Source organism: Labeo rohita, chromosome 3 (assembly GCF_022985175.1).
Source record: "Labeo rohita strain BAU-BD-2019 chromosome 3, IGBB_LRoh.1.0, whole genome shotgun sequence".
Taxonomy (NCBI): Eukaryota; Metazoa; Chordata; class Actinopteri; order Cypriniformes; family Cyprinidae; genus Labeo; species Labeo rohita.
The window spans coordinates 19493478-19518308 of record NC_066871.1 but is presented as its reverse complement, the minus strand read 5'-3'; the positions used below and the strand labels follow the sequence as shown (position 1 = coordinate 19518308).

General features: G+C 35.8%; 2 protein-coding genes across 4 annotated transcripts; both read right to left on the bottom strand.

Annotated features, from left to right (window-relative positions):
* Positions 1-40: 40 nt before the first annotated feature.
* Positions 41-13107, bottom strand: tnnt1 (troponin T type 1 (skeletal, slow)). Of its 3 annotated transcripts, XM_051099800.1 has the most exons (15): positions 12920-13105; positions 11562-11594; positions 11452-11465; positions 10968-11000; positions 6692-6718; positions 6190-6207; positions 5334-5355; positions 5162-5222; positions 4842-4958; positions 4642-4719; positions 4420-4533; positions 3978-4087; positions 2616-2706; positions 2359-2399; positions 41-306 (listed from the first exon to the last, which is right to left on the bottom strand). In XM_051099800.1, the coding sequence occupies exons 2-15, from the start codon at positions 11585-11587 to the stop codon at positions 261-263; spliced, it is 798 nt and encodes a 265-aa protein (XP_050955757.1). In that variant the 5' UTR covers positions 11588-11594; positions 12920-13105; the 3' UTR covers positions 41-260. The 3 variants fall into 3 exon arrangements, with proteins under 3 accessions (XP_050955757.1, XP_050955765.1, XP_050955771.1); XM_051099808.1 differs by lacking the exon at positions 6190-6207 and having other exon boundaries at positions 12920-13107; XM_051099814.1 differs by lacking the exons at positions 6190-6207; positions 6692-6718 and having other exon boundaries at positions 12920-13103.
* Positions 13108-15958: 2851 nt separating this feature from the next.
* Positions 15959-24692, bottom strand: pih1d1 (PIH1 domain containing 1). The gene is made up of 11 exons (XM_051099771.1): positions 24574-24692; positions 24269-24351; positions 21785-21842; positions 21502-21690; positions 21030-21091; positions 20852-20933; positions 20404-20500; positions 18087-18119; positions 17864-17942; positions 17631-17774; positions 15959-16044 (listed from the first exon to the last, which is right to left on the bottom strand). The coding sequence occupies exons 2-11, from the start codon at positions 24347-24349 to the stop codon at positions 16009-16011; spliced, it is 861 nt and encodes a 286-aa protein (XP_050955728.1). The 5' UTR covers positions 24350-24351; positions 24574-24692; the 3' UTR covers positions 15959-16008.
* Positions 24693-24831: the final 139 nt, after the last annotated feature.

The following is a 24831-nucleotide window of genomic DNA, read 5'->3' as shown; positions in this document are numbered from 1 at the left end:
GATGATTCAGATGCATTTTTCATAAATGATGATTCAGATGCATTTTTCATTGACATTTATTAATTAAGCAGATACTTTTATTCAAAGTGCCTTACGATTGAAAATAATACAGAAGCGAGTAATCTAATCCAAGCACATAAGGTCAGAGAGGAGCTTCAAATCCATTCAGAAATGTTATTTCTTTTGCAGAGGCTGTGAAATTGTCAGAAGAGTCAAAAGCAAAAGCATCCATGGTGTCTTTTCATTATTTTCCCAGTTTCTTATTTCCAGCGACCTCCAACCTTTCCTTTACCATGGCCTTTTTTGCTGTGATAAAGAGAGGTAAAACATGAGCATAACTGAGACCAATTTTTAATGGATTTTTTATGCTTAAGACATATGGGTAGGTTCACCCAAAATGGAAAATTCTGTCATCATTAACTCATACTAACCTACATGTCTTTCTTTCTTCTGTGAAACACATAAGAAGATATGTTGGTAATGAAACAGTTTCCGTTCCCACTGACTTCCAATGAATGTACAAATACAATAGCAGTCAACAGGAACCAAAACTGTTTGGTTTTCAATAATCTTTGAAATATCATTTGTGTTCAGCAGAAAAAAAGAAATGCATCAAAGTTTACGGAACAAAATGAGGGTGAGTTAATGACAGATTTTTCATTTTTGCTGGGACTACCCCTTAAAGTCTGAAATACACCACACAACTTTTGCCTAGATTTTTGCACTGATTTGCATGAAAGCCTATTTCCACCACTGAGTCAAAAATAAAAAAGGTAATAGTTTTTATCTTTTTATCTCACAATTCTGACTTTTTTTTCCACGCAGTTTTGAGTTACATCTCTCAATTTGGACTTTTTTTCTCAGAACTGTGAGATATAAACGCACAATTGCGAGTTATAAATTCAGAATTGTGGGATTTCTTGGGAAATAATTTCTCGCAATTGCTAATTTGTATCTCGCAATTCTGACTTTTTTTCTCAGAGTTGTGAGTTATAAAGTCCAGTTATGAGGAGAAAAAAAAAAGACTGATAAGTTCACAGAATTACGAGTTTATATCTCAGAATTCTGACTTTATAACTTGCAATTGAGACTTTATTGCTATTGCGAAAAAAGTCAGAGTTGCGAGTTTGTATCACGCAATTCTGGGAAAAAAAAAAGTCAGAATTGTGAGATAAGTCGCAATAATCTTTTTTACATATTTTATTCAGTGGTGGAGACGGGCTTCCATAGATTTGCCATCTGGAGAGGTAGACAGTAGTTGCCGAAAGTCAGAGCTAGTCCGCAGAATTTGAGCAGTCAAATGTGACAGATTTCACAGAACACTGTGTAGTCTATAGCCCCTTTCACACGGCAATCTCTGTAAATGAACTAAAATTACCATTATGACTAAATACACAAATAAGCATTCTGGCTTTTTACCATTAAGAGACCATTCACACATCAGCACCAAAATGCTAGTAAATTCAGTGATGTCAGTCACCTGAGAATTGTTGCAGCCCTAAGTAGAAGAACATTAGTTTCACTGTTTCACTCTCAATTTGACAACATTTTTGAAGTCTGAGTGACATGCGTAAGGGGGTGAAAAAGAATGTGTTTTTGCTATTATAAACATGAGACATGAATAATAGTATCCAACTGCAGTGCTGCAGCGCTAATAAATGTAAGAGACGGCTGGGTCTCGAATGTGACATGTTGAAAAAGCTGCGAGAAGGGACACAATGGTTCAAGATGTCCATCTAGCGCATATTTACATAGAAAAACTAATAAAAAACCAGCAGAGCTTTGTAAATAGCTCAGACTAATCACATCATCTCTATAAGAACGCTACGGATGTCCAATCTGGACCAACGCAGACTTTATGCATCATCACGTTCTACACGCTCATACTGGTAATCTTCATTCTGCATTCACACAGAGCACATACCGGTAATCTACTGGTAATTTGCCAGAACGAATTTACAGGTATTTTTGAAAAGGTCCTATTCACACATGATCTCCTAATGGTAATTTACCAGTAAAGACTGTATATGTGAAAGGGGCTTATGATGACTCCGACTTTTTAGCTTCACACTATGATTTTTTTCCAGTCTGAGATTATCAAACATGTGTGATACGAGCTGATTTTAAAACTCATTTTGTTTTAATTTGTCTTCTAGCAATAAGGTGCATGCTTTCCTGTTTGCCGTGTTTCGGATGCGTTTCGAATGTCTGATCGCGTATGATTGATCCTTAGTCATTTAGTGTTTGTAAATGGTTCTCAAGAAAAACTGGAAATCAAAGTTGGCAAGTGAATGATATCTAGTGTGATAATCATGTAGGGTATTTCAACGTTCTGTTAATTAACTTAACGTCACTTACAACTTTTGAGCATGAGAAATCCTGTTCAGCAGAACAACAATCTGTTGAGAGGGAAGCAAAGTTCAGATAAGTGCACTGTTTTCCTTGTTCCTTTACATTCTATCTTACAGCTTGATCTGGTTTTCTCTAATCCAGCCAAACACATTAGTCTTTGGAAAAACAAACACAGAGATTTAATACCGTGTAATCCTTCATTGTTTGCCAACACCTAGATTTTTCAAACCTCAATTCTGTGTAAGTAAATTAAATCACCACACCTCATACTTCTGCCTCTTCATTTGATCCAAGAGGTCAAACTTTTCTGACTCCAGCTGGTAAATCCAGTTCCACATCTCCTGAGCTCGTTGCCTGTTTTGTGAAAGCAAGGCACAGACACCATGCAAAATGTTCACATTTGAATAGACATCCATTCATGGAGCATGGGGAAAAAACTGTCTAAAAAAAAAGGAACACACTCTTTATCCTTTGGACATCTTGCATAACGGTAAACAGATGTTTGTATCTGTCTATTTGGCTACATGATCTCATGACAAAAACATACCTGTGGGAATTTTTTTGCAAGACGGGAAGTACGTACCAATTAGTACATATCACTGCAGTTCCCTGGTGAAAAAAACAGCATATGCTGGTAGGTATGTTTTGATGCTGGTTTAAGCTGATCCTTTGCTGGTTTATGCTGGTCCTTTGCTGGTTTTTGCTAGTCCTTTACTGGTTTATGATGGTCATGCTGCTGGTCAAGGACCAGCATGAACCAGCAAAGGACCAGACGTAAAATGCAATTACAAGCATGCCGTTTTAGCTTGTTTTTGAATTCAAAACTTTTGTGAGTAAATTTCGAAACAGTGGTTCGGAGCATGTGTCAAACTGCCAAAGTCTCATGTAAACATGTGATTTACTTAAAAGGATGAGAAGCAGTTAATAGTCTCTTACTGGCCTCTATATACAAGCTCCCCATAAAACAAAACAAGCCATGCAAATTAATATTTTAAAAACCACATATTACACAGACACTTCATATTTAATGGTATTTTATTATTTTTATTGCATTTAATGTATTATCTTTCAATAAAACATTTGCAATGACAAAAGCTGTTTTTATGCATGTTTTAGCCTGAGCTAAAAGTTTTGAGTTTTTTTGCACTTACAGTTTTGACCAGAAGGCGTCACTAGCATGTGGTGTTTCAAGCGTTTCAAAACAGTGAATCCTTTTGCGAAGCTTGGTTTAGTTGATTCGAAGCTTCGAAAAGCTTTGTTTCTCCTATTAGTGCAGGTGGTATGTTATTTCAAAACATCACCATTAGAGTTATAGCGCCACTCAACGGACATTTCATGTCAGAACTGCAGTGACATATACGAAAACATCACATAAAACGTACCATATGTACGTTCATCTGTTCCGAAAAAAATATAAAAAACACTCTTTTAATGCCACTCAGTGGATATTTTGCATTGAATATGTCACAAAACATGTATGCCAGTATGCATTTCTTGCAAAAAGGTTCCCACAGAAATGTTTTCGTCATGAGATCAGATTGCTATTTTGGCACAGATGCAACATATTATATAAATTTATATTATAGGCTGTTTGTAATAACATGGATGTGCATGTGTGTGGTCACCTCAAACCATCCTCGCGCATATTTTCGATGCCAAGAGGTGAGCGCCTCTCTGAAAGAGTCTTTCTCTTGATCTCTCGTCCAGTCAGACGCTTCCCCCGTTTCTGCTCTGCCTAAAACACAAACACAAAAATACATGTATTGTTCATATTCAGAACACAAATTAAGATATTTATTACGAAATCCGAGAGCTTTCTGACCCTACATAGACAACAACACAACTATGTTCAAGGCCCAGAAAGGTAGTATGGACATTGTTAAAATAGTCCATGTTAAAACCAAAATAACGTCCATCTCAGAAAGCTCTCGGATTTCATCAAAAACATCTTAATTTGTGTTCCAAAGACGAACAGAGGGAACGACATGAGGTTGAGTATTTAATGATGGAATTTTCATTTTTGGGTAGACTAACCCTTTAAGACACATGCACACAAGCATAACTTACCTTGGCTAAGAAGCCACCAAAGTTTGCCCCCATATTGGACAAAACCTTCTTCTTCTTGGCCTCATCGTCTGCTCTCTTCTTAGCTTCCTCATCCTCTTTCCTCTGGCGCTCTTCCTGATGAGAGAGCATAGATAATACATCTCACATCGATTTTTATATAAGGATAGTATATCAAATTCCATTTGAGTATTTGCCAAGTTTTACATTTCATTTCTGAATTACCGCAATCCTTGTTTGTCTGTCTCTTTCTTTCTCTGCTCTAACACGCTGCTGCTCTGCTCTTTCAGCACGCCGTCGCTCCTGATGGACCGAATGGCCACCGTAGAGAAAATTAGTGCAAAGCAAAGAAAAAAGTGAGTACAGAATTTTTTTATGGCAAATAAAAGAGAGGAAAAAATTAAGTGATCAAGACTGGGAATTACAATTCTCTCCTTGAGACCGATCAGTTCTTCCTCCTCTTTCTTCCTCTGCTCAAAGTGGACGTCAATTAAAGTCTGTAACTCCAGAAGGTCCTTCTCCATCCTTTTTCGGTGAATATCCTGAGAGAGAAAATGATATAGATTTTAAATGGTAAACTAATTTTCATTTTCAAAAGTCCAAACAGCTTACAACACACCCAGCTGTAGTATATGTTTTCATGTCTTTGCTGAACAAACATTAACCCTGCATAGTCTCAGTTTGCAGTTTATTTTAAGCAGATGAACTGAAGTGGGTTGAAATACTGAACTGGATTGGTACTTACATCGAAATCAACTCGCTCACCCTCTGGAATCTTTGGAGGGGCAAGTTGTGGAACCATGGGCCTGTGTGAGAGAGGGGATTTAGCAAGAGATTTATGGAAATAAGTGCATGAAGGCATTAGGAAAATACAAAGCGTGCTGGTGGTTTGATGAAAGGAGTGTCTGAACACTTACTTGGGCCGGGGTCTTTCCTCCTCTGCAAAAAGGGAGGCAAAGAACAGATAAAAAAGAAACAAGAAAGTTCTTGTCAAATGTAACCACAATGCCCTTTCTATTCGCATACAACTGTACAATAACCCACTAGTCTTGCTGTCTTTTGTGGTGTGCCATACTGAATTACACTGGTTGTATGAACCTTGTTTTTCTGCCTCCTTTTGACATTTTCACAGTTTAAAAATATCTGGGATTTTTTTCAATTATTCGGGTCCCTCTGAAGCAACACAAGACTAAAGGGCACAGCTGCCAAAGGGTTCTTTCATGAACTCTTCAGTTCTCAGGCCAATTTTTTTTCAAGTCCACAATGTATTACAGTTAATATATCATTCTGTATTTGGGGAGAAAAAAAGCAAAAAGAGTCTGTTCCTACTTCCTACGTGGATAAAAAAAAAAACATTATTTATTCTCTATCTATCTATCTGTCTGTCTATCTAAACCTGTCATTGGAACCTGGCAGTTTTATAAGTTTTTATAGTTTAATACAAAAAATGTGTGAACTGACTGAAAACAAAAACAGTTCATAAAAATGTACAAAGAAAATGTTTACAAAAACATTGTAATAAAATAAAATTAAATCTTTTAACTAGTAATCCTGTAACATTAGTTCAGGGCATAAAAACTATTATTGATTAATTTCAGTTTCACACTTGTGACAAAAATTCCATAATCAGTGATAGTCAGCAGTTTTACAGTATATACCATGCATGTCACATGCAAGCCACAGATGTTTGAAAATGCAATTTCCAACACTGAACTCAGGGATCAGGATAAGGATAAGGAGTTAAAGGAAATATTTTCAACGAATATCCCTCACCTTCTTCCTGAGTCTCATCTATTGAATATAGCAGTGAAAAAATACAGGAACACATTAACAACAGAAAACAATGGGTGATGTGGAAATAAAATGGTGAAAAAATTAGTAGATAAGCAGACATTTGATAAATAGTGATGACGTGTGAAAAAAAATTACTGTTCAGGCATAATGCGCATCTCCAATCCAATTTCTGGTTATGTAACTAAAGATCTAGACCTAAATTGTACTCTTATACCTTTCATTTGGGGAAAAAAACACTGTCACAGTGTTTACAAAGAACCCACCATATTTACAAATACCCACAGGTGCAACACACCTGTCTAAAATCAAGAGTATTATTTCAAATGACTGACTACATGATTTATTAATTACACAGCCCGAACAAACTACTTAAACATACTAAAAATGCATGTTACATTACAAATCAGTCTTTCATAAGGTTTATATTTTACATGCCATTCTAATGGTGCATGTCTTTGATTTAAGAAGACCAACAAAGTACCTTGGTATTCTGTATACTCCTGCTGTTCTGTAAAATAGATTTAGCAAATAAACATGAAATTTAAACATGAAAACAAATCAGGCTTTTCAAAATCTTTAACAGATAGAGCATCTTGGCATTCAGTCCTCAGTAAGCTTTATCTGTCCTTATTTGTCTTTCTCCTGCTCTGGTGACGACATTTCTTTTAACAGGATAAAGTAGTATGAGTTTTGAATGACTGTGGTTTTTGACTTGTGAAGTAATAATGCCTTTTTTATTAACATTATTACATTACTCAAAAATATTGTGGAAAGTTTATTCAGTTTTTTCCAATCATTACTTACTTGCTTACTTCAGCAATCCACTTCTCTTCTATTTCTATTCCTATGCATTTTAGGTTTTAAGTGCTTTGTCTATCATGGACATCAAGCCACATATGTTTATGTTCATCTCACTCGAGAATTGCATGAAAATGTCAACTGGAGAACTGTTGCTTATTTTTCATGCCTTTTTGGACCATACATTTTCAGTGATGGGTACTGATACAGAGATGCAGCTTTAATTTTTCAGATTATTTCAAGCTCATTTTGATTCAGATGTGACTAACTGTCAGTGAGTTGTTTAACTTAGTGTTAATTTAGTTAAAAAAAAATTTTTATATATATTATGGAAATATATTTTATATTATGGAAATATATTTTTCCATATGGATTTTTTGTAATTCTTTGTTAAGACATTTTAAGCCAAGACCAAACCAAACAGTTATGAGGTGAATCAAAACATTACAACCTTTAGAACAAAAAACTAAGCTAAAACACTGCCCTAGTGAGGAAAAACTACTAAAATCTATTTGAAATATGTTTATTTGGTGCCAAGTATACTACATATTGTACATTTTACAAGTATACAATATAATATTTACATATTTATATGCTAAATAAAAATACTTAAAGTCTGCTAAATTTCATTTTGTACTTAATGCACTTCTTTGTGCAGAAATAGTGCAGAGTTTTAACTAAGGATATATTTGATTGTGTGAAGTGGAAATATTGCAAATATAGTTAAGGTACACTTGAAATATCTTGCATTTAAAGACTGATATTACACAGAGATCTTACAATCCTTATTAATAGTGATTTAAAAACACATTTTAGAAATAATATTAAAAATGTGCATTGTGTAAATAAAGATTACTTTTAATTTTAAATTCGTAAGTCTTATGTCAGTGATAAGTGATATGTCAATAAATATGTTCATGGATTTCAAGTATACTTAGTACGAAATAAATATATTTTAAATACATTTTGGCATAGGTTTTTTACTCGACAATTAAAAAAAATGGATAGACAAAAAATTATTGATTTAATTACTGAATTATTGCCAATTATTAATTTAACTGACCCTTCGCAGGAAGTTTATTGACAGGTGATCTGACCAATCATAACGCCAAAACCACCATTTTGTCTGACAAACAAATCAGACAGGAGAGTAGATTAACTTCGGTGGACAAAGGTAGTGTGGAAGGTGTGTGGGGGGGTCTACATTTTAATATTAAAAACAATATTAATATTATAGTTATTAGTTAAAAATGTTTTATTTAACTTTATAAATGAGTCCATTTATACAAGTTGCCGATCCCGACTCACCATCTCCTCTTTGGAGGCGCCTTTAGAGAAATGCATCTTTACAGATTACATATTGAAAGAATTTTTTGTTTTTGTGAAAGAGTATTTGTTTTATTTCGTTAAGTAATAATTTAAATCTTTCTATAGATATATGTATTATCCCAACAAACACGAGACGTCTACCCGACGTGCAGATCATGTCTATATTACGACAAAGACGTTGAAATGACGTCGTCTGGAGGTCGTTTGCTCAGTGGGATGTCTGTGACGTATGTATTCGCTGAGTTTACGTTAATTTTTGTGAAGCTCCTGTTGAGGCAACAGAAAGCGCATCATGTTTGTTTTCTTTATTTAATAAAAGCACCGTTTGCAACGTTTTGTTGATATTGTGAGTGCACACAAATAAAAGTAGACCCTTAACAGTTCCGAATGATGCATTACTCTTGCCTTTATGAGCAAAAATGACGGAACATTTTAAATTGTTTCCACTGAAAAAAATGCAAGTACGCCTCCATTTCCTGCAAGACTGTGCGTGTTTGATCAATGTGTCGGATCAGTCTTTCGCTGACCACTTGGTCGTTACTTTGAAAAACAAAAACGTATCCTATATTTAATGAACAAAAACGCTCCCAACGTTTTTCTAAATTAACTTAACAAAAGAATGAAACGAAATATAATCACTTTGCCATTAAAACTGAAACGTTGGGTAAAGGGGGGCTGTCTGACAAGAGCCGGGTTAGGGCATATATATGAGCGGTATGTATTGTTTGAATTTTTTTTTTAAAATGACAAAATTTGAAAGCTGACACTTTCATACCAGAAGTCACCTGCTTTGTCTTGTCTGTCAAGTTTCCTCTTTGCTTTGTGATGTCTTTCACCGCGTCCTTACAACATGCGATGCCGCGACACGATAAAAGGTATCTTTTCCATGTTAACCTAAGTTTTTGTCCTAACTAGCCAGGGCGGCAACAGGCGAAATTTCTATTTTAGAAACGGTTTAAATTTCCGCGACATAACGGCTGGAACAACAACATAAACTATATGACAGTGATAATCCCTGGTAATGATTATGTGCTTTATTAAAAGTTAAATGTGACTAATGTGAGTTTGCATATCATTTTGTGTGACCTAATAGCCATACTGAAAGCAACAACTGATAGTTTACCTCAAATCTTGAAAATGAATTAAAGGGGTCATCCGACACAAAACTCACTTTTACATGTTGTTTGAACATAAACGTGTGTTGGCAGTGTGTGTACACAACCACCCTATCATGATAAAATTATGATAAAAATCCACCCCTCAGATTGAGCAATTGGGCAATTGTTGTTGGATGTAATAATGAACACAGCAGTTGTCATTTACTCCGGACATCTGAGCTGCCGAAGATGCAGAGGATTATTGCTACTTTCATTTTTGAAGGAAATGCGCCCGGCGATCTACACAAATGCGTCTATGTCCGCGCGATCCACCTTCACCTGCAGCAGAAGTGAGTATAAGGTTTTTTTATGCATCTTTGCAAATCACCTTTCTTAATAATGTGCTGGTTAGCAAGTTTCGCTGCTAAATGCAGCTAAAGTAAACAGAACTGCTTGTTAGCTCACAGAACAGAGGGGCGGGGTGAGCAGAGCTCATTAGCATTTAAAGGAACATGCAACAAAACCGGCTGATGTCTGCAGAGCTGATTTTAACAAGGTAAAAAGGGTGTTTTTTACACTACCACTGAGAAATTTTAACCAAAGTATGTTACAGGCTTGTAAGACCCTAACGAATCATATCAACTTGTGGAAAATGGGCATCCGATGACCCCTTTAAAGCAAAGATGTGCGTTAAAACTGTGAACTCCAACAAGCCAACCAACAAGCATATATTATAACAAAGATGGTATCAGTCACTCAGTATGTACATTTAATAATCTTAAAATTATGTAATATTTGCAAATTAGTAATTATAAAAATACACATTTTGTTGCAAGTCCGTCCACACACGCTTTTGACTGGCTGTGATATTTGATTGATCGCATCACTGTGTTGCATCACATCTGGTGTGGACACCTAAATTGCTTGTCATGTTGTGTGTAGTTAGGACACTGTTTTTTTTTCTGTGTGGGAACATGATGTGTAGCATGAGCACGTCATGGCTTGTTGGACGTAGCAACAGTAACTAAGGTAGGCGGGTCTTTGTGAAGGATCAGTCAGAGCAACGGCTCTGGTGTCAATTAGGAGAATCACCAGGAAATCCACAGTTAAACAAGAATATGTAAAATTAAGTAATGCAGGTTCATAGCTTTTTTTTTCTTTTGTGATAGGACAGTTGAGATATGACAGGAAGCAAGTGGGAGAGAGGAAGAGAGAGAGAGAGAGGGGCGGCGGGGGGGCATGGGAAAGGTCCACGAGGTGGGATTTGGCACCGACCAATTTTTGAACTTTTAAGCATTTGTCTGTTTTTACCACCTCAGTGGATTCTTGGACTAGTTATGAACATAATTGGTGGAAATAATCCCAAAACAGTGTAATCAGTGAGTCAGCATGTGATTGAGGCCCTACTTCCTGCTATGTGACTATGTGCTGAATTTTACATTTATTGTTTTATTTTTATATGGCATATTATTTTCTTATCAACTTACGAACAGAGACATTGTGTCAAACTCTCCACTAAGTATAATATTTTACCTGCTTCTGCATCCTCTGCAGCCTCTTCCTCCTCTGCTTCACACAAGTTCACAAGCCACAATGATAAGATGATAAAGAAAAGGAAGACATGAGTGAATATCAACTCTGTGCCCAAGAGAGCACGTGAGGACAGTCAAGCAAAGAATATGAGTGTGTGTATATAAATAAGCGTGCGCAAAGGATTATGTAAGTGTACACCATTTGTTAGAGTTGTATGCTAACAGCAACATGAGCTCAGCCTGTAATAATAACCCTTCCAGGAAAAGGCACTGTGACAAGTCTAAGCACCCAATCATATTCATGCATAGCTTTGTGAAACCAAGTGAAGCTCACCAGGGCCTCCAGAGGCATCTATAACTGGCCTCTGGGTACACATTATGCCAAAGATAATCACTAAAGCTAAAGGTTAAGAGGCTAGAATAAAATAATACAGGGAAAAAAAAAAAAAAAAAGAAAGAAGAAGAAGAAGAAGAATTCTACTCACCCTCTGCTTGTTCTCTAATGGAAAGCAATTGAAAAGGAATGAAACATCAGATTAATTGCAATGGTTTAATAGCTCAATAATCAGTAATGATGGAAAAAAACATTACTCACTCATATTCCTCCTCTACATCAGACATGGTGAAACTGGAAGAGAGAAGGAGGAAGGGAAAGCAGAGGAGTCAGACAGCACAAGGAGAAATAGCAGACCCACATAGCTTAACATTTCGTAATAGCTTTAGAAAGAGGATGAGAGAGAAAAGGAAAGAGAGAGTGATAATGCCAAAGCAACATCAGCCCTAAATTGTTCCATTGTCCCAAAGTGCTGACATCCGACTGAATGCTTCATATGAAGACTGATGGGGTGCGAACAGGTGGGAATGTGCAGACAAAGACAGGCTCAGATACAATTTCTGACACTTTCTACATTTGCCTCTTCCATTTCTCACGCACTTTAGCATGGGTTTCTTTTCTCATTTTGTCCTCTGAGAACAAGTACCACCTAGTTCTGTTAAGTAACTGGACAAGGCAGCATGTAGACTGCTGTGTTCCCAGCCTTGCTTGTTTTCGCTAACAGGAACCTCTAGATTGGTTTGTAGGAATTGCAGTTAATGACTGTCATTTACATTCCGCCAACTGATTCCTCTCCCTCTGCCTCATCAGTCACATCAGTGTCATATCGTAACTGCTATCTGAAACAATTTTATAGCTACAGTGTCAGCGCCAGAGAGAATTTATGAGGCATGTAGCTGTCACCACCCCTCTTGTGCTTTACTGGCTCTTGACAAAGGCACATGCAGTGCCCATCTAAAACCAGCGTCCTTTCAACAGTTCGCCCTGCTGTTACATTGCTAATGAGATTCTCAGCATCTGAAGGGCATGAGTCTGGCAAATTCTGAACGAAACGATCAAATTCCGAACAGAAGATGCCCCTCGCTTTGGATCGACCCAAGTAGGGATAGAGGCAACAGGATGAAGTGGCAGACAAAGAGGGCGTTTGAGGGGCGTGTAAGGTCATGGGAGGTCATTGCGGCATTAACCACAGGATTCTGATGGGTTAATTTTAGCCAAGGACGTGGAGGAGATTATGAGAGTTAAGGCGAATCTTCATTGCTCTGAAAGTGAATTTTATTCATAGTCCCTTTAGTCAGTTTGGTCTAGGACACCATCAAAATCTGCATAAATCAGACTACTACAGGCAATTATGCCAGGGTTATGATGACCATCATTGGTAAATTACACACTGTTTTGCCCTTAGTTACTTAATTACATACATTTTTGAGTCCTGAATTAGCACACAAGTCTGGTCCAGGATGCTAAAACACAATAATGGATGAAACTAACATAATTGCACACGAGAACTTCAAAATCAACAGACTTTATGCTTACATAAAAAAAACAACAACTATCTAATAGTTCAATCACCTTTGTCCAGATGGAAAGAAATGACTGAAAATGAAGTAAATTTTTACCTTTTGGAGATGGTAGGATGAGTTCACAGTGGATGAAACACAGGCAGACAAAGGATGAGAGGAGAGTCCCCGTGAATTATGAGAGTTTAGTAATGCGGGACAATGGGTTGGTTTTATATGAGGACAGGGACAGATGGAGGGTGTTAGCAGCTACGGCATAGGACCATGGATGGATTAGAAATGAACGCTGGAACAGAAAGATGACCACCATGAGGGATTAGGGGGAGACAGCAGGAGTGACCTCACACAACAAACACAGGGATATAAAAAGAGATAGAAAAAACAAAGGGACAGTTGGGAGCAAAAATAGCACAGGGGATTTAGACACAATTCTTCCCAGAAGACATATTTTTCTATTTGACACGATGTAAAATAAGGTAATGGCTAAGACAACTTTAAGGTAAATGGATGGGCTCACATTTCTTATAGTTGAGGTCAAAAGTTTACATACACCTTGTAGAACCTGCAAAATAATTATTTTACCCAAATAATAGGGATCATGCAAAATGCATGTTATTTTGACCTGAATAAGACATTGTTTACATATGGTCCACAAGTGAAAATAATAGTTGAAATTATAAAAATGACCTTGTTCTTAATACTGTGTTGTTACCTGAATGATCCACAGCTGTTTTTTTTTTTTTGTTTGTTTAGTGATGGTTGCTCATGAGTCTCTTGTTTGTCCTGAACAGTTAAATCCTTCAGGTCCCACAAATTCTTTGGTTTTTCAGCAATTTTATGTATTTGAACGATTTCCAACAATGACTGTATGATTTTGAGATCCATCTTTTCACACTGAGGACAACTGAGGGACTCATATGTAACTATTACAGAAGGTTCAAACGCTCACTGATGCTTCAGAAGGAAAAACTATGAATTAAGAGTGGGTGAAAACTTTTGAACAGAATGTGTGTATTTTTCTTATTTTGCCTCAGTGAGCGTTTAAACGTTCTGTAATAGTTACATATGAGACCCTCAGTTGTCCTCAGTGTGAAAAGATGGATCTCAAAATCATACATTCACTTTTGTAATAGGTTCAAATACACAAAAATGCTGAAAAACCGAAGAACAGTGGGCAGTTTAACTGTTCAGGACAAACAAGGGACACATGAACAATCACTGAAAAAAAAAACAGTTGTGGATCATTCATGCATAACATGCATTTTGTATGATCCCTCTTATTTTGGTAAAATAATTAACATTTTGCAGATTCTGCAACATGTATGCAAAATTTTGACCTCAACTATAGGTATTGGACAGGAACATAAAAAAATCTTTATTCAGATAACTAGCCAAAATACTAACCTTGCAGACAGTTGATTAGAAAGTTGACTGAAATTGCAGTAGATGTGAAAGATACTGCTACAAGCGGCGAGGTCACAAGGCAACATGTTCAGCTTGCATCATTGTTGCTGTGTTTAAAAAAAAATTGTTGGCTGGATGGCAGTACAACAGACTAATATATTACGATTCAGTTATTTTGTTGTAAAAGGAAACCAAATCATCTTTTACCAGCAGATTACAATAGCTTTGAGTTTAAGTCACTTTATTTTCTTCATGTGGACATAAATCACTATGGTTATGTAATTTGTCTTCGTCAAACAGAGTTTTATTGAAGAACTTTTATTTATTTATTTAGAATGAGACACTTCTCCTTGAATCAATATTTGGTTTACAGTCTAACCGGAGACTGTTGGTCACTCACAGATTTGTACAAATACATAGTAAAACTTTATTACAATCAATGCCATTTAAGTGGTTCTCCAGTTCTTATTAAAAGTCGTTTCTATAGTTTATATGGCTTTTCAAGCCTTTTCTGTGGGTCTGCACCAAATATTGAGTGTTAATTTTTAATCAGAGCACAGATTGTCCTTCCAGAGATTTCAATCAGTTTTGCCACACGACTTTAACAAACTCTCAACATAATATTCTTTCTAAAAATGTCACTATTTGCTGTTTGAAGCACATAGTTCTAGAATATTTCCTAGCAGAAGATAGCAGGCAACATAGGACACATCTAAAAAGAATAACATCTATCTATCTATCTATCTATCTATCATTCACATAATTAGTTATCATAAACTATTTAAAAAGAACATATATATGAAGAGTTCAGATGCAAAACCAGCTAAAAGCCACCTCGGTCAAAAATGAGACTGAGTGAATGCTTTTGACACATAGTATACGTCCATCAAATACTTTTTTTTCAAACTCGCTAAATCCCAGCCTCAGCCCAATTAGAAGTGCCAGTACTTACATACAAACCCATTCATAGGAGCCTGATAAAAATGCTTATTTTAAAGAAAAATGTCAGATGGATTTAGAGGCTTTTGCATCCGAACTATTCATATATATTCATATATATATATATATACACTACCGTTCAGAAGTTTGGGGTCAGTAAGACTTGTAATAGTCTTTAAAGAAGTCTCTTATGCTCATCAAGGCTGCATTTATTTGATTAAAAATATAGAAAAAAAACAGTAATATTGCAAAATGTTTTTACAATATAAAATAATGTTTTTTATTTTAACATACTTTAAAATAGAATTTATTCCTGTGAGGAAAAGCTGAATTTTTATCAGCTGTTACTCCAGTCTTAAGTGTCACATGATCCTTCAGAAATCATTCTAATATGCAGATTTATTATTAGAATGATCAATGTTGGATAATATCAACAGTTGTGCTGCCAAATATTTTTTGGAACCTGTGATTTTTTTTTTTTTTTCAGGATTCTTTCATGAATAATAAGTTTAAAAAGTGCAGTGTTTATTCAAAATATAAATATTTTATAACAATGTAAATTATTTATTATTAACTTTTAATAAACTTTTAATTATTAACTTATTACATCCTTGGTGAATAAAAGTATTAATTTCTAAAAAAAAAAAAAAAAAAAAAATGTACTGACCCCAAACTTTTGAACGGTAGTGTATATATATATATATATATATATATATATATATTATATACATATATTATATACATTTATATAATTTGCCGAATACATCTTATTGAGCAACACGCATAACACTTTCTGTAAACAAAATGAAAAAGTTTATTATGAAATAACAGCCTTGCAATAGTTTTTATGAAGACACTACTGGCATGGTCACTGTAAGAGTCTGGAAAAAGAAAAACAGAAAAGACTTTTTAAGACACCAGCACAATCTGCACCAGCACAAATAATGGATCAAAGAGCAGTAGTTGAGTAGAGTTTAAAGGCTTCATGAACTGAGAAACCAAAATTCCTTTGATGATAAAAACTTCCTGTAAGTTTCAGAACTAAAAACTTCCTCAGTAATCTAAGAACAGCTTATAAAGAAGACAGTCTGCCAAAACAACAGCTTTTGGAATATTCCTGTCATATTATATAATAGAGTGGATAAGCACCCCCTCTGCAGAAGAAGAGACACATCGCTGCCTGGTTAGCCCCGCCCACCGATTCACGAATTACCAGAGAGGCAAAGATGCAAGTCTACACAGAAACCAAACGATAAAGATGGCTCTGAAAACAACAGGATGCTCTGCAGCAGTGTTGGGGGTAACGCATTACATGTAATGCGAGTTACATAGTATTATTATTTTTCAAGTAACTAGTAAAGTAACACATTACTTTTTAATTGACAAGAAAATATCTGAGTTACTTTTTTCAAATAAGTAATCCAGTTACTTTCCCCCCCATTAACTGACTAAAAGCTCTCCTGTCCCCATGTTGAGAGAAATCGGAAGTAAGATGTTCTAGAATAAATGTGAACATGCATCTCACTCACCAAAAACACATTAAGTATTCCTCAAAACAAGGAATACAAAACTGTGAAATTCAACTCAGAATATGATGCAAACCTGCAATAATTAAATGTTTAATAATACTAATATCCTTTATGCATTTAATACCATTTTATTAACCAGTGTCTTTGCTGCCGACCTTCGATGATCCAATTCAACCATACTAATAAGTACAAATTACTCAAGATAATCTAATAATTTTTCCTTTTTTTTTTATTGCTGAAGAGTTTACATTTTTTTTCTTCTGTGGTCTACTGTACAGACGTGAATTTACTTTTCTGAAAGCCTGAGGCTTTTGGTGTGAAAAGGCTTTTACATTTGCCAAAAATAGAACTTTTTATATTAAAAACAAACAAGCAAGCCCTGCCCAGATTTAAAAAGTAACGCAAAAGTAAAGTAACACATTACTTTCCATAAAAAGTAACTAAGTAACGTAATTAGTTACTTTTTTAGGGAGTTACTCAATATTGTAATGCATTACTTTTAAAAGTAACTTTCCCCAACACTGCTCTGCCGTGCCAATTTGTCGAAAAAACAGTCTTTGCATTGCCTTCCTTCTGATCCCAACATTAGAAAAGAGTGGATGACCTTAATTTTTAATGTTCCAGATGGCGTCAGTAAGAATTTCATGCTTTGTTTACTTTATTTTACAGAGGATTTGTTTACGATCTATCATGCCTACTCAAACAGAGTGTTCTGCTGAGGGGGGTTAAAAACAGGACACAAAATAGTCTTCTAAATTATGATGTTTTTTGATGTAAAAATTTTCATAACAATAATAATAATATAAGTGGACCTTATATTTAGTACAAAGACAACAGTACAAAATAAAAAAAACAAAAGGCAGTTCATGACCCCTTTAAAAAAGACAATACAAAAAAGCCTTAAATGGCCAAAGTATGCTATCCTGACAATAACTTACCTGTGTGTTTGTGTTGAATTGGGCAACACTGTTTTCTTGGTCGATAAGCAGGGGAAAGAAAATATCCAGGTGGAAAAGAGAAGGTCGAGCAATCAGCACTAGTCTGTCTTCTCCCAAATCCAGAAGAAGAGAGCGAGCAGATATCTAGTGAGGAAGACAGTAAAGCCTAGAATCCCATACTTTGTGTTAACATGTGATTGAACATAATCCATAAGCAGGCCTGTATTACTTACCACTCCAGGAAGCATGATCTCAGCGATCAGATGCTCTGCATTTCCACTTGGGGGCTCCACTAATAAACTAAACTCTGGACTGGAATCAATGAAGCACAATAAAGGCATAAATGATCAAACAATCAAATAATCAATGACATATCGCACTGAGCATAACAAATGGGGCAAAACTAAGTCTTCGCACACCAAATGCATTTAAAAAAAAAACTCCAAATAAACGTACCATTTGGTTGATGAAAGAACAGATGCAGATTCCCTGTCCACAGAGAACAAAGTGTTTAGAGGAATTCCAGTTATAGCTATAAAGCAAATCATTGGGATCAGGTGCAGAAAAGGGCAATGAGCCACAGACGCATATGTTAACAATGGACTGCACACACTGACAACTCAGTTACATGACACATATCCAGTAACAGAAAGGCAAAGTGCCAGTAATAACAAAGAACAGATCCAGACAGAATGAACAAAACATGAACATTAATTGAACAAAAATTTGCAGCATTTTGTGAAATGACTTCAGTAAAATGTGCTGAACAGTGAGTTTTAAAAGCATACTGGTAGCTGGCAGCATGATCATTAGACAATGATTATGCTTTCAGCTAATTATTATGTGTGACAATTATTATCTATAATGTGTTTGTGTGATTTTGTGGAATTCTTCAGTGGGTGAATATACTACTTAAATATAAATATACTAAATCTAAATATACCGCTTATGCATTCAAACTGTTGTTGTAGACAATGTTGATTATCTCATAAATTAATGAACCTCATAGTAAAGTACAGAAATCCCACCCATCCTTTAGTCACACCTAGCTGATGTCAAGTATGAACAACTATCCATTGTGTTACAATGCTGTATAATCCAACCTGTTTGAACACTGCCAGAGGGCCTTCTGTTGTAAGAAAGTTACAACTGAAAATGTGATTTTTCAGATGTCTTAAAGACACAAACACAAGCATTTAAAGAATGAATATATGAATAAATAAATGAATAAGAAACAGTTAAGGCTAGAAAGAATACAGCTCTAGCTACTGGGCATGCACACATCAATTTAACATTATTTTTGTCACACTGTACAACAATAAAACTCTTTTTGTATTATAGTAGGGGCTAAGTTTAGAGTTGGGGTAGGTGTAGACATTAAAAAAAAAACAACACAATAGGTAAAACACTTCATTGGCAATTTCCCTAAAGCATACACAGTCGGAGTAAATTGTTCTGTAGTCCTTATAATAAATAAAATGTGAATGACAATAGACAACAAAGGAAATTGCTATCACAGTGGATTCCATTTAAAACTTCTTTAAACATCCGTGACTTGTTATGGATTTCTGTGGAATCAGGCACAAGCAGATAACTATGCCTGAGAAAATTTGACCGCTGAACCCGATTGAAATAAGGAAAACAAAAGTGATTAGGCCCATTGTTTTATGTGACTCGGTGGTGTCTCTCGTTTAGAGAAATCATTTCACAGCTCATCACCGCATAACTGACATGCTGCGAGGATAAAAGATTAGGCTAGCTTACTCCTCATTGAAAATATTTTTTTAAAAAGTCTTTCAAAACAGGTTTATTATACAATGAATTATAGACCTATAATTAAAATGATTAACACTGCAGTCATCAATGAAAACGCTTATTTCAAGCACCGGCTTTCTAAAAAAGAAAAAAAAAAATCATGATTCAATCAAATCAGCAAACACCGTAGAACCAAATAAATAAGAAATGAATGTTCAAAAAAAATTGGTAGAAAAATGAACAATGAACTGGCAAAGTGGAAAAAAAGAAGTGCCCAATTAACACACTGGCGCTTTGACTCAGAGTACTGGCAACATGTCAGAATGTCAGCGCCAGCGAGTTGGAGTGTGGAAATCGGCACGTCTTTTTTTCCACTTTAATCACTGCAAACAAAGAACAATTCAACGCAGAATTTATTAAGAAAGACTGAAACTAAAAGACTATGCTGTGCCAACTATATTGAATCCGACAGTAATGTTGCACCACACAAGTGTGAGTAACTGTTATTCTTATGTAGTCACTATTGTTTTGTCTGTTATTACAGATCGTTTGATATGTAGTTATTATGCATCCATCTGTGAAGGATGTAGGCCATCAAACATACACAGCTGTTAGCCAATCATAGCAGTGGTGGGCGTTAACTTCCAAGTCTACAATCCTCTATGCCTATTCAAACTTCTAAATTATGTTTTTTGATGTAAAAATCTTGATTATATTATAAGTGGACCTCAGAGAACAGTACAAAATAATAAGAAAAGCAGTTCATGATCCCTTCAACTGTTAACTGTTTAAATAGCTGTTTTTACTGTCATTTTACAGTTTAGGATGTTAACATAGATATTGGCGTTATGTAGTTCTATTGTAACATCTGAATTTTCTGAAATAATTAAACTGCTTATAATAAATGAGTAGGCTTCTTTATGAGTATTACATGTATTATTAGAGTTTATCTCCCCCTGCTTTTCACAGCCTGGTTGAGCACCAACCCCCACTCACCCCAAAGAGATCAAGAACTCACTTTGAGTCGATTTCCTGTATAGTTGGCTTGCTCTTTGTACGAATGTTTTGTTCTCCTATACAGCCCATGAACTTCCTGTTCTTCAAAATCTTAATGTCTGAAAAATGGAAAAGATAGGATCAATGGACATGGCATGGAAGAGGCAGTTTCTGAACTAGGCACATGCAGAGTAGGGTAGGGAATTAATGGTGGCTTAGGGGGAAAATCCCACCAAAATTAAGAGCAGTATTAAACAGCCTGTGTAGATAAATGTCATGCCAGATGCAGCTTCTGCTCCAACTTTGCAGTGTAAAGACAGCTTTTGTTGATGTTGAAAATATGTCACTGATAACAGTTTACAGTACTGTGACAAGGAACTGGTTACATTTAAGTAGGTGACAACTTCAAGTGAACTGAGAATATTAGTTCATTTCTGACCCTCAGTGACACGTGCTGTATTTAGTCTGACCTCTGCTCAACTCAAGGTTGTATTTGTTTTCCAGTCCCTCCAAAGAAACTGCAATAAGAAACTGCTGGAACAGGGTATCTTTCTGTTGAATACAAACATACACAGTGATAGCCATGAAGGCAGCTGCATATTTCTGAGGGTTTTTTTAAGTGTGTATATTCACATACAAGACACACACCTGACATTTCTGGAAGAACTCGTCATTGATCACGACATCATACACAGTACAGCCTTGTGAGCCTGACAAACATAAGAAGATCTTGAATGCAAATCTACTTCCTTATCATATATGGAAGTTATTATCCACCCTTTTCTTCAATGTGGAAGTAAGCCTATGGGTGAGACTTCTGGTTCATTGTCCACTATAGGGAAATAACAAGAAGAACAACAGCGTGCAGTAAACGGTAAAACTGTTTGCACTACAAACCAGTGTGCTCATAATTCAGATAATACATTAAAATAATATGGTGACACAGACCGATTTGCAATGTCAAGCAGAAAAACTAGCTGTTTTGTACAGCTAAAAATAGATGTGACCAGAAGCCACACCCATAAAATTTACAATGTAAGGTGGCTGTTTTGCCATGGAATTATGAAAAATGATAATAAAAGGAGAATGGAGTAAATTTGAAAATGTGAATGTCTCTCACTGTTGTCCACTTCTGTATGCGGCTCGCCGAGACTCATGGGCACTCTGTAACTGGTCGGGTCCTCTGACTCCAGGAGTTCCACAAGTGCTTCCTGAGACAGATGAGGAGGGGGCGGTACCGCCTGAGACTGACAGATATTCAGAAAGACCTTCTTTTTGTCCGACATTGAGGAAGACTTCACACACATGCCTGGCATGAAGCAGAAAACAAATTCAGACATGTCTCCAAATATGACATGTCCTCACCAGTCCTGGAAAAAAGGTTTGTAAAATATCAGACTGACCTGATTGCGGACGGATGACTTTGGAAGGGGGACTTTCGCTTTGCACTTCTCCCATGGTCTGTAACGTTGACAAAACGAATCATGTTTTTGTCTCAGACTAGCTCTCCAATTGGGTTAACCACAACCACAGGACATGAAATTTAATTAACAGTTTTAGAGACATACATTTGCATTTGACACATACAGGGTGGGAAAAGAAAGAAAATAAAACAATAAATAATAAAGAAAAACAAATAATTAAAACAGAAGGTATAATATGTGAAGATAAAGCACTAAAATGTACAAATATAGATAAAGTGGATGCACCCAAAATTGCCTGCGAGTTTGAACGTCCAAAGTGCAGCTGAAATGCAGCTTCAAAAGGCTCAATGATCTCAGCCAAGAAATAAGGGTCTTATCTAGCGAAAATTGTCCTACATCGCTTTTTTTACTTTTTTTTGTAAAAGGCATTTGACTTTCTTTGCATGTTCACTTTGTAAACACTGGGTCGGTAATTCTGCAGCGATGTAGGACGATTTTAAAGTTGGAGGAGAAAATGAGATGGGAGTTTTTCAGCATACCCTAACTGTACTGACCCGGATTACGCAGAGTACACATGTGCATGGCAGAGCTACACAAGACGAGCATATGAGGTTAAAAAATATATCAATTTATATTTATTCTTTTTTAGAAAATGACTGATCATTTCACTAGATAAGACCCTTATTCCTCAGCTGGGATCATTTAGAGCCCTCTTAAGCTGCATTTAAATTAAATTTTGGACGTTCAAACTCACAGGCACCATTTAAGTCAATTATATGGAGATAATTCCTAAAATGTTCTCCTCAAAAACCTTTTTTCTTTACAGCTGAAGAAAGAAAGGCATGAACATCTTGGATGACAATGGGGTGAGTAGATTATCTGTACATTTTTGTTCTAGAAATAACCTTCTCCTTTAAGATACAAATATAATTCAGCTCACTCGCTGCTCTGCCCTAAATCCAAGTCTGATATAGGAGATTATATCATTGCATATGGAACTGTCACATGATCCAGGCTTACAGGTCCAGAGTTGTTGCTCAATTAAACTACATCTTCGGTCTGACCCTGGAGTTGAATCCTTGGTCACTCCGTTGTAACTAGTTTTGGGTTGTCCCTTTAAGCTTATCCTTAATAAATACAAAAGATGCCTTGTTAGCTTTTGCTGCCAGGAAGAATCTATTGATCCCATGGATTAGCGATAAGCCTCCCTCTATCAAAGGTTGGCATTCAGATATTAGAGAGATTGTTCCTCTGGAACTTTTGGCCTGTAGTGTACATTCTACAGCTGATGCTTGTAATCGTATATGGACACCATACACTGACTGCATAAATGCCTTTACCTGTGACATTCTGTGGTTTAGTATGACATAGTGTTCCTAAAGATGTATAGACAACTCTTGCATTTTCCCCAGTTTTTCACTGACTCAACTATCCATTTTAATCTGTGATACGGTTCTGTGTTTGTCATCGTATGTATATTTTTGTTTTGTATTTCCTTTTGTTGTATATCAGGAAGTGTGTCTCTGTCGCCGTTCTGTAATGTGTTGAAAGTTAATAAAAAAAAATTAACCATCTATTCAATATCCTTTGAATTTTATTAAAGGAGAATAATTAAGATCTTTCTTTTTGATATGTACATACAGCATCTTAATTAATAAATAAAAAATTTGATCTTTAATTAAAACATCATAAAATTCTGACAAGTTACTGAATTTTTCTTTTAATGCAAATAATCCACTTTTTTATATTTTTGTATAAATCTGATTATCTAATATCTCAGGAACATTTAATTATCAGTAAACTGAGTACCTTGAAATGGTTTGACTTTAACATGGAGATATTACCTGCATGACTAATAAAAATAACAACTGAGATATTGGATCTCATCGTTTGACACCTATGATACCTAAAATCTGCAAAAGTCATGTAGTATATTCCCGCCTTTATTCAGACTGCAGAATCTATAACTTTTTTTCTCTGGGATAATTCACAGCATTTTCTATTTACAATCTGGACCTCACACATCTATTGCATGATGCCAGAAGAGTACATATACAGTACTATATAAGTCATATGGACTACTGTTCTGGTAATGTTTGGGTGAAAATGGTTATTAGGCAGAAAGTCTTTCATTCAATGCACTTTCATTCATTTCCATACAACAAATGTGAGTCCGACAGTCCCTAACCTCTAACCTCTTAACCTCCTTTTGTGTTTTGCAGTAGACAGTCAATAATATAGGTTTGTAACAAAATAAGGATGAATAAATGACGACATCATTTTCATTTTAGCACGGACTATCCCTTTAAATGTGCATTTTTGTTGCCCTTGAAGAATGAAACGTTTACCGTGACATTGACTTTGAAAGTGTAACAATGTCTAGGAACTAGCTTCGAAATACAGTAGTAATATAACGTATATATACACGAATATATATGTTAGCTGAGTTGTGAAAGCAGTTACCTGAAGCAAAAGTTGTTGATACAGCTCTTCTTGCTGTTTCTCCTCTAATTCAACGCCAAGGAGAGACGCGTCTGTTTCCATGACTACACAGGCGGAGGTACAGGACAAATCAGCACATTTCATAAGAACACACGCATTTCACATATGTAATTTGAACAGCTAACGTTATCTATCCACAGACACAACCGCACTGCTAAACTGCTAACGTATGAGGATAAACTAAAAGCCCGCGTTGCACGAAGGCTTACGAATGCAGAACACGCGGATTTGAAACCAAACGCATGTTTACAGAATGATATACTCACCGAGCGACTTAGACTTGCATTTAAAAATATGTAATAATTATATCAGTGTGTGCTGTTTAGCATGAGGCTACACAGCCTTCCTTGTACATGTCAAAATAAAAGTACCTTGCTTAGACTGAAAGCTTTACTCCTCAGGAGGAAGAAAATTGCGTAAGCAAATGTGTGCCGCGCTGGATGCGACACTAATAAATTATATGAGCTTTTTTGATAACGGGTTTGTTTTCTGTTTGGGTTTATGTATGTTTATTTTTTAAGATT

Excerpts from the sequence above, each read along its gene's own strand:
- tnnt1 (XM_051099800.1), bottom strand. The coding sequence starts at position 11,587 with ATGTCTGATGTAGAGGAGGAATATGA. Across the intron at positions 4,720-4,841 it reads TCGGTCTCAAGGAGAGAATT|GAGCGACGGCGTGCTGAAAG; the intron begins GTAATTCCCAGT and ends TCGGTCCATCAG. Across the intron at positions 2,400-2,615 it reads TGAAGAGGCAGAAGTATGAG|ATTGTTGTTCTGCTGAACAG; the intron begins GTGTGGTGATTT and ends CCCTCTCAACAG.
- pih1d1 (XM_051099771.1), bottom strand. The coding sequence starts at position 24,349 with ATGGAAACAGACGCGTCTCTCCTTGGCGTTGAATTAGAGGAGAAACAG. Across the intron at positions 20,934-21,029 it reads AGTTCTTCCAGAAATGTCAG|AAAGATACCCTGTTCCAGCA; the intron begins GTGTGTGTCTTG and ends TGTATTCAACAG. Across the intron at positions 17,943-18,086 it reads GTTCTTTCATCAACCAAATG|TCCAGAGTTTAGTTTATTAG; the intron begins GTACGTTTATTT and ends CATTGATTCCAG.